This window comes from Centropristis striata, chromosome 17 (assembly GCF_030273125.1).
Source record: "Centropristis striata isolate RG_2023a ecotype Rhode Island chromosome 17, C.striata_1.0, whole genome shotgun sequence".
Classification (NCBI taxonomy): Eukaryota; Metazoa; Chordata; class Actinopteri; order Perciformes; family Serranidae; genus Centropristis; species Centropristis striata.
This window is the reverse complement of record NC_081533.1, coordinates 11732004-11742362: the sequence shown is the minus strand read 5'-3', so window position 1 is coordinate 11742362 and position 10359 is coordinate 11732004. Positions and strand designations below refer to the sequence as shown.

At 37.7% G+C, this 10359-nt stretch overlaps 1 protein-coding gene across 1 annotated transcript; it reads right to left on the bottom strand.

Moving 5' to 3' along the window:
* Positions 1-506: 506 nt before the first annotated feature.
* On the bottom strand, positions 507-9991 carry LOC131989441 (E3 ubiquitin-protein ligase TRIM41-like). Its single transcript, XM_059354661.1, has 6 exons — positions 9413-9991; positions 3984-4079; positions 3667-3900; positions 2078-2225; positions 1960-1986; positions 507-1157 (listed from the first exon to the last, which is right to left on the bottom strand). The coding sequence occupies exons 1-6, from the start codon at positions 9989-9991 to the stop codon at positions 580-582; spliced, it is 1662 nt and encodes a 553-aa protein (XP_059210644.1). The 3' UTR covers positions 507-579.
* Between the last annotated feature and the right edge of the window lie 368 nt (positions 9992-10359).

The following is a 10359-nucleotide window of genomic DNA, read 5'->3' as shown; positions in this document are numbered from 1 at the left end:
TGGTGTGGTGAATCCAAACACGGTGTATTTGACTTCCCAGGATGCCACCAAAATGTTTGAAAGTAGGTTCTTGGAATTAGCCCTAGCTCAAATACTAGCTCGCTACCTTGGTTAGCAAGGTGCATTTGTAATTTTAAGAGTCAGTTGTTCATTTTTACATAGTTTTTAAATACACCTGAATGCTAAACAACACATTTTTAAGCAACAAAAAATTTACAAATTAACTTTAAAGGGAAAACATGGAATGAAAGGATCAAAGTTGTAAAATGAAAACAGGTAGTGACCTGTCAAGGTAGCCATGCTCTAAAGTGTAAACTGCTTTATTGTTTTACTCTACCTTAATTTACATGTCCATTCTGTATTGAAACAGACTAGTTATTGAAACCATAAACTTGACTGAGAAGCAGTGTAATTTTCTTATTGACTTCTATACAGTTAAACTTCTTTTTGTAACCCCCTGCTGGCTATTAGAAAGAATGCAGGTCTGAGGCGCTTATTTTGGATGTTCTGTCAGCTTACCCAACATGGCATCTTTTAAAACGGAGTGGGGAGTTTTGTCCTCATAGAACAGTTAAACAGTTACTCTTTAGCTTGGTTGAGAGACCGAATGAGAGAAAAGTAATATCCTTCATCTAGCATGGATCTGATGAGCAAAGGCTCTGCTTTCTTGGCTTTGCTGAAGAGATAGAAGTACGGGAACAGCTTCTTTGTGAAAGACTCTCTTGTGAAAGAGTGAATGTGAACTTTCCTATCCACATCATAAAAGGAGACTCTGCCTTCATTATAGTCCAAATAGACTCCTATATTTCTGGGCCTGGGACACAGGTGTAAGACCGAGTTGCGTTTACATTGAACTTCATAACCAAAACCGCTCTTTCCTATAGCGAAGAAGCCATTTTCTTTTTCCACTAGGGAATTTTTTCTGGGAACTGTCTCCTCTGCAACACCGACGTCCCAGTCGGTTCTCAGGCCCACTTGGACTTCCCAGTAATGGCGGCCAGATGTGAATCCCGGCGTCCCCAGAACCATCGGACAGTCGAACCTCTCGGAGTGATCAGTCGCTGTGGGGTTTGCGATTTTGGAGTGCTTCAAACGTTTCTCACCGTCAGACACCACGAGGTGGCGACCAGCGGTGGTTGGATCAAAGGTGACTGACTCTGAGGAAAATTGAGAAAAGTTTAAGGTCTCATATCATCAACCCTCTGAACCCCCCAACAACCCGTTTCAGGGCGTTTTTTTTTTTGTTGCTCTTTTTGCATTTTACTCACTGTGTCCTTGTATTTCACTGCAAAATATAAAATATATATAGAATCTATAAGTCCTGCAGCTCAATGGAATCAGCACAATCATGGCGGGTGGGAACAACTAAAAAATGTCTTTTGTGCAGAATAACACAGTTGTAATGACATAAATAATAAAAAGCGCAAGTTGAATTTATCTGATAAATTACTTTCTAAAAAGGAATAAAATGGAATTTATACATACAACACTTTTCCAAGTGCCATGAATATTGGAGAAAAAAAATTGTGTCTCCACATGTATACATATTGAACTATTTACATGTTTCCAGCCTCTCCTGTCCTCTCCTCTCATTTCTGTGTAAACATATTTTCAGTGAATATTTGTCACGTGACAGTTTGTCTCAGCAGAATCAATCATGGCTTTACAGTGTCGCTGAGGAGCAGAATTTAATGTTTCTAACAGGATCTATTTATTACAAACACTTTATTTTAAATGAGAAATATTACAATTTTAAGCTTAGTTTTGTCTTCTTTTTCTGATGGAAACTTTCAGAACGTACGATCCATTCAATGACTGTCGGAAAGTTCAAATTTAGACGATTATGCCTGTTTTTATAGTTTCTTTCTACAATAAACTGTGTATATATCTTTTAAAGAAAACATCATCTTCCAATTCTGCTGGCTGGGGGTTCACAAGGTTAAGTATTTATGATCTCACCTTTGTATTGTTTCATCCTGGTCAGTTCTGTGAAAAGTGGAAACAAAAAATCAGTTATGGAAAACTCAAAAAATAGAGACTTTTTTTCATTGACAGAGCAAATGCAGCAGATATTCACCTTTGACTGTCAGAGTTTTCAGTTCTGATTGGAAAGTGTGAACAAGATGAGTCATGGATCTCCTCAGCGTCTGCACGCACAGGTCTGAGTAAACCCTGATCTGAGACCAGTCCTTCGTGTCTGACAACGTGTCCAGGGCCTGCAGAGTCTGAAATGATTCACAAACACATGATCATGAGTGGCGTCGGGCTATATTTAATGTTTTTTTTAAGCACAACCATTAATGCCAAGTCATTTCCTTTAACTTGTGTGTCTTGACGCACTGTTTCACTGTCTCTAGAAACGGTTTCCCAAAGCTATTTAATAAATACATCATATATGTGACTTTTTTGTCAGCTAACAAACCAGCCACCATTTTTATGCAACTAAAAAACTCAGTGTAAAATGGGACTAGAACTAGAAATGAGAATAAAAAGATTAAATATTTAGCTGAGATGGGAATTAAAATACATTAATGTATTGGATTGTGTGCCCTACACCATGGATGAAAAATTTGACCATTGAATACTTTACAGGCAATTATGTAAATATTATTTAATCAGGTGCATCTCTAATTTTCCTCAAGAACCTCAAATAGATTGGGTCTCCCTTTATTTACTGCGTCGCCTTGATTTATCTCTTTTTTCTTACATCTCATCTTAAAGTTGAGCGAGCTAAGAAAGTGAAGTGTAAATTTAAACTCATTTTGAGGAGAGAACCTCATTTTTCACATTTTTGACTTATGCATAACTTTTGCATAGAAACTCTGGGAAAACAAATATCTATGCAGGAAACATGGAAAAGTGAATTCAATTGAAGCAGCACAGCGATTTCTCTACTTTTCTTTAGTGGTTTGTCTGTTTCTGGCAGTGTGTTGACTGTAAGCTTCATTTGCAGAGAGAAGCTTATTTTTCACAATTTGATTTAGTAACATGTAACTCTTGACCTGAAGCTCTGGGAAACGATGCCTGGAACATGTAAAAGTGAGTTCAATTAGTGCACAAAACCACTGATCTAAGTCCTGGTTTGGTGTTAGACAGTTTGAACAGTAGGTGCTGCACATGCACGTAAATGCTGGAACTAGTAGCTACAAGGACGACATGAATACCAGAAGTGACAGTTACATAAAAAACGTGATGCACAAAATGTAAGGCTCAGAAGTTCTGTGATGTTTAAATCCCAATTGCTTACTTCTGATTTCACATGGGACACAAACCCTGTTCTCCGGGGTCAGAGGTCTGCAACCTTTACTAACAAAAGAGCCATTGTTGGCCAAAAAAAGAGACAAAACGTCTAAATGGAGCCACAAACCTTATTTTATTCTATATTATCCGACCAAAGTTACTAACAAGTCATAATGGGCATTTTTCAGTATGATTTTGTTAGAATGCAGCTATAGGCCCCAAGTGCAAAGGGGAGGCCGACGAAATAAGTTGGCAAAATTAAGAGATTTAAGGTGCCGGGCTGTAGACTTTCGTAAGCTATGATGCAAATTCTAGTTGAGTAAAAAGTAAAATTGTCCTTTTTTTGCCGCCTGTACAAACGACCTATGGGGTTGTTTTTGAGGGGAGACCAGTCTGGAAAGAAAAGGAAATTAAGCATTGACTGGCCTGCAGCAGGTCAAGGTGGTCGTCACTTTGTGAAAGCTCCTCCAGCTCCGAGTGTCTCCCCTGCAGCCGGGCGACTTCCTCCTGCAGCTCCTCGATCATCGCTTCGTCTTTCTCTTGTGATTTCTGCAGCTTGCTCTCGATGTTTGATCGTAGCTTAGCTTGCGCCACCTGTACATGATCCATCAGAGTGTTGAAGAGCGTATCACTGTCAGCCAGCTCTTGATTCGCCTTTTCCTATTAAAAGGAAATACAGAAAAATCACGTCATTAACACAGTCTAAAAAATAGCACATGTGCAAAATGTTTCCCAGTACTCACTCTGCTCGTTTGAGAAGTGTCGGTGAACTCCTTAATCTTTACCATCCTGTCTTCAATCATCAGTTTGATCTGTGCTTTCTTTGACTCAATATTTTCCTAAAATATAGAATTTCAAGAAGGTGATTGAGTTCTTTATTTATTTATTTTATTATTTAAAGGAATAGTTTGGATAGTTTGAAGTGGAGTTGTATGAGATACTTATCCACCGTCAGTGTATTGACCCCCCCCCCCCCCCCCCCCTCTGTTAGAAGAGAATATTAATAATCATACTCACAGTAGTAACGAAAAGACAAGAATTAAGTTAATTGTAATGGTAATGAAGGAAGAGCAAATGGAATAAAAATAAATAAATAAATACATTAAAAAATAAATAAATAAATAAAAAGTAAGTAATATTTAAATCCGAAAAACAAGAAACCAAGGGAGAAAGAAAACATATGCATATATATACCTATATACATCCACACACACATAAATAAATAATAATAAAATAAATGGGGAAAAAAATAAATAAATAAATAAGTAAATAAACAAATAATATATATATATATTGATATATATAGGCTACACATGCGTACATGAGTGTTTCTGCAACCACGGGCATTTTTAAGTCCCAGCAGTGAAATTTTGGATTTATGTTAAAATTTGTCCTATGGTGCTTGATAAATATATACACAGTGTTATTGCACATCTTGACATTGAAAAATAAAAAATAAAAAATGTGATTTAATACAATTTATAAAGCATTTTATGGGTCCAAACACTACTTTTGTTCATGTCCCACAACTGTGGTCTCAATGTTGAGATACATAAAATGAGCCAATTCAATTAAAATATGACATTTTTTCAAATTAAATAGTTTCATATAAACATTACTCTACACCATATTATTATTTATTTTTTTTGCTTACTGATAATTTATGATTTTTTTCATCTAAATGTGCCTGTCCCACACTTCTGAGTCCTTACCGCAACACTGAACAAAATGAAATAGTAAACGTTTTTTCAAAGCAAAAAAAGTCCAATTGCTATGGAAACAGAAGTTAGCATGTGAGCTCATGCATGACCAGTTGGGCCCCCCACACTAGGTGACCATCAATATCAAGAAAAACAAGGTTAACAGCATCTTTTCCTCTGAAGTATTTATTGTGTGTCCTTACCATTCAGCTTAGTAATCGTGTATTTTGAACTACATTTTAAAAATAAATTGATTTTACTGTTGAATTCATGTATATTTGATGCTAAGAGTCAACGCTAACGTAGCAGACCTTGCTAGCTGCCATTTATCTGCAATATTAGCAAAAATGTCATTACCGCAACATGTCTTTACCGCAACAGCTTTACGTGTTGCGGTAAAGACCTTTTGTCGCGGTAGAGACAAATTCCATTATAGATAACACTTTATAATAACTATTCGTTATAACTAGTTAATAGATCATTAGTAAACTGTTAATTAATGAGTTATTAATGACTTGATAGGTATTTGTTCAGGATTTATAACTCATTAACAGTTTATTAATGATCTTTTAACTATTTATAAGGCATAGTTATAAATCCTTAACAAATGTTAACAAATACTTAATAAGTCATTAATAACTCATTAATTAACAGTTTTCTAATAATGTCTTAACTGCAATACCTCTACTATCTTTGACATAATAATACCTTGTTTTGTCTCTACAGTAGCTTATTCTTAATGTTACATTATTAACATTTGCCATTCACATTGTGACGCAAGATGTCATTACCGCAGCAATCCCCTAATTTCTATTATTTTTTTTATATCAGATTTTACAATGATGCACAAAACTTGATGAAAATAAGTGTAAATGTTTTAAAATTTTGAAGAAATTCAAAAAGGAAAATGTATAAAATGAACGTTATTTTAATGTTGCGGTAAGGACATTTTGTAAGAAAAAGTGATGAAAACCATAAAAAAATAAACATTTTCCAGATTAACATCTTAACGATTATATACAATTTTGTGTACCTGTTAATATGTATTACAGACTCTGATGGTTAAAATTGAAATTCATCAAGGTTGATTTTTTTAATTTGGGAGAGTCAAAAGTGACCGTAGTTGCAGAAACACCCACATACGTAGACATATGTGTGTGTGTGTGTGTGTGTGTGTGTGTGTGTGTGCGTGCGTGCGTGTGTGTTTGAAATTGTGATGATTTCCAGTTTAGGAGAATTGTTTTCTTAGCGACAGTTAGAGAAATGAGCAAGCTGTTCTTGTATTTGTTGGGTATGGTGATTACTGAAGTGTCTCCTAGTAAGCAGAGCTGTGGGGATGAAGGGATTCTGCAGTCCAATATGGAGGAGAGGTTTTCTGTGACAGAGTTCCAAAAAGGGTAAACCGGTTGACAAGCCCAGAGTGCGTGAATGTAGTTATCTGTTGTTCCTGGTTGCTAATCCCTTTTTTTGCATTTTGTATTGTGTGATATGTGTTCGATGAATGGTTTTGTATTGGATTAGCTGAAGGTTTGTATTGGATGTCATGGCAAATATATTTTTATTTATGTCTATCCAAAAGTCTGATGAAGGAGAGATGTTCAGGTCAGCGCTCCGGTGGTCTATTGGGAGAGTTATTGAGTCATCTGAAGCTAATAATAGTCTGTATAGTTTGGAAGTTAGTTTATTTAAATTTGTTAATAGAATTATGTTGTGAATTATTTCAGAGGGTTCAAGTGGGTTGTCATTTATGTTTATTTTTGATTTGAGTATGGATTTCAGTTGTGAGTAATTTAAAAATTGATTGTCTGTCAATCCCGTGGTTCTGTATGAGGTCCTTAAAATCTATCAACTGGTTATTGTTAAAAAGATGGCGGAGATGTGTGATACCTTTTTGTGCCCATGTGTGATAGTGAAGAGGATTGTTGTGGAGTTGAAAGTCAGGGTTGTGCCATATTGGTGTGTATTTACATGGTGCTGGAGTGGAATTGAAGATCTTAATGACTTTCCACCAGGCTGTCAGAGTAGTGGAGATTACTGTGTTTTTGAAGCAGGGATGTCGTTTGATGGTTGTATTTAGGAAAGGTAGATCTGAGAGTGAGATGTTTTGGCAATAGTGTTGTTCTAGGTCTGACCATGAGGTATTGTGGTTGGTTTGGTGGATCCATCAGCAGCAAGTGGTTCTATAAAAATAGCGAATAAAGATGGAGAGAGTGGGCATCCTTGTCTGGTGCCCCGGTGTATTGTGAAGGTGTGTGACGTAATCCCGTTTGTGGTGACCGTATCTTTAGGTGAGGTGTATAGTGTTTTAATCCAATGAATGAACAACTCCCCAAAACCAAATCTATACAATGTATGGAATAAAAAAGTCCAGTTTACTTGATCGAAAGCTTTTTCTGCATCTAGTGATACGATTAATGTTTTGGTTTGAGTTTGTTGTGCAAGATTGATGATGTTGAATAATTTTCTTGTATTGTCAGAGCCATGTCTTTTTTTAATAAATCCTGTCTGGTCGGGGTGTATTAAGGTGGAAATAACTGTTTCTAATCTCATGGCTAAAGCTTTGTGTTTCTTTTTAGGCGTTATTTCCGTAGTTGTGTATGAGAATACTCAGGGAAATGACAGTAAAGCGAATCTTGAATCTAAATGTTTGTCTGTTTCTAACTTATATGCTCAGATAAGTAACTAAGATAAACTAAGCTAACTGGCCCAATGTCAGCTGGGAATATAAGAGATGTAAAATGTATGTAAAAAAAAAAAAAAAAAAAAAAAAGCAGCAAAAATGATTTCCAAAATGTCAAACTTTCCTTCAAATGGTGAGCTTTAGAGTTGCTTGTGGGTATATAATCTATTATTTTGAAATCTGGATAAAGCCATGTTAGCTTGTCCCAGCTGTTCCAGGTTTTATGCTAAGCTAATTGCCTACTAGTTTTAGCTTTTTAATTACAACTTCCATGAGGTGACATGAATAAACAAGGTTTCATCACAACACGTTTGGCTACAACAGTCAGTTTTCACTTTCATGAAGGGTTTTCAGCGCAGTTTTTACCATCAAACCAACACTTCACAGTCACACAATTACACAAACAAACCGATCAAGGCAGCGGTAGATCAGCAACTCCCACGGAGGTAAAATTGCTGTTTTTATCAATGGAGTCTGGTGGCTTTAAAGAGAATATACAGGGTGTCCATAAAGTCTCTGTACAACTTAAAAAATGTATTACAAAAGCAAATGAACAGACAAAATATGTGGACATTATAACAAAATGAGAAGTAGATATTTAAGTTTTTTGCCTCATTTAATACACCTCTTAATGGGCACCATTAGTTGCATGAAGCACATAAAGACGGTACTCGATTTCTTGCCATGTTCTCAGTAGCATCAGTGATTTTTTGCTTTAGGTCAGGGATGTCCCATATCTTTGTTCGATACACAATATCTTTAACATAACCCCACAGAAATGTTTCAATTAACCAAGATACACAGTGTGCCTTTTTTGAATGAATGCATCCTACACAGGGCGTACACTTAAACTGCTAGATTTTTCTTTGGGTGGCTAAAATATGTTTTGCTGCTGCCCCCATCAAAAACAGCACATGCCAGTATTCCCGTCTACTTCTCCAAACTGGGTGTAGGCTGAGCACCATCTGGTGTAGGTGTAAAGCCTGATTCCACGGGGAGCGGAACGACTGCGCCGCGGTCACCGTTGCTGATCGCTGCCACTCTAATCAATGAGACCATTTCCACCGATCTCCGCTCTGCAGCGCAATCAATCCATAGCATTTATATTTTTGCCACGAGCCGTTGCTAAACCGCGTCAAGCTCAACAGAGCAGATTGCACCAGACAGGAAATCCGTCACAGAATCAACGCATTACACTTCTGCCCCATTTCAAAATAAAACACCATACGCAGTTCATGCAGCCTAAAACTACTTCACATCAACATTACGTCTTGACCGGGGCACCAGATCAGCAATCAATCAATCAATCGATCGATCGATTGATCAATCAATCAATCAATCAATCAATCAATCAATCAATCAATCAATCAATCAATCAATCAATCGATCAATCAATCAATCAATCAATCAATCAATCAAAGGGTCTCAGAGGGTCTGCGACACGGACGATGAGAGACTGATTGTTGAAGTGGAACAGCATACTATCATTTATGACATAACACATTCTTTTTATAAGGATAGATGGTCAGATCAACTGATCTTCCACGTCGGAGAAGCAAAGTAAGCTCTTTGTTGTTGTTGTTTACTTTATACACACACTTTATCACGTGATCTCGCGGCCTCCCGTACATTCAGGATTACTGCGTGTTCTCGTTATCTCGCGTGGAAAAGTGGAAATCCCCAGTAACACACTGACTGTGGATGAATACCTAATATAACCCCACTTTAAAAACATCTGAACTATCCCTTTAAGTGTTGAGGCATTACACACACGATACAATAACTTGCTTACTTTCTGTTTAGCCCCTTCTTCTTCAACAGGCACCGTCTCGTGGTGTTTGTGGTCCGTCTCGCTGCACAGCACACAGATGCACTCCCTCTCGTCCCTGCAGAAAAGCTCCAGGATCCTCTGATGCTTCTCACACGTCCTCTCCTCCAGGTTCTCCACCGGCTCCACCAGCTTGTGTCTCATCAGGGAGGGAACTCTCTGGTGAGGCTCTAGGTGGACTTCACAGTACGACGTCAGACACACCAGGCAGGACTTCAGGGCCTTGAACTTCATCTCTTCGCACACATCGCACCTCACCTGCCACGGTGCGTCGGGACTTTCAGGCGTCTCCACTTTCCTCCTCTTTATCTGGACCGATATCTCCTCGATGACCGTGTTTGTGGAGATGTCAGGCCTCATGTGGAATCTTTTCTTGCACGCCGGGCAGCTGCATAAATCGCTCTGGTCCCAGTGCTCGCTGAGGCAGGTCTTGCAGAAGTTGTGGCCGCATGGTGTTGTAACCGGGTCGTTGAAGACGTTCAGACATATCGGACACTGGAAATGTTCCTCAGGCAATGAAGCAAGGAGACTGAATGATGACATTTTTTAATCTCTGTGGGAGAAAATGTGATTTCAATCCGTCACTTCTGGCTTTCTTTTACACCATGTTTTGGCCTTTAACCCTTGTGTTGTCACAGGGCTCTTTCACAACCCAAGTCTGTTTGGTTAGTCCGAATCAGAGTAAAATTGATTTGGTTCATTTGGTTCATATGGTATTTATTCTGGTTTGAAGAAATTTAAGTGGACCAAAAAATATTTTTTTGAAGAGGGGCATGTACGAAGGTGGAGGGCTGGAAATCTACTACCACTATTATGTCTTTTTGGTTAAAAAGCGGTGAAAATGTAAACAAAGCAACGTGGAACAGAGCAACAAAGGGCTGTACATAAACAAGCAAAACAAGAACAATAAA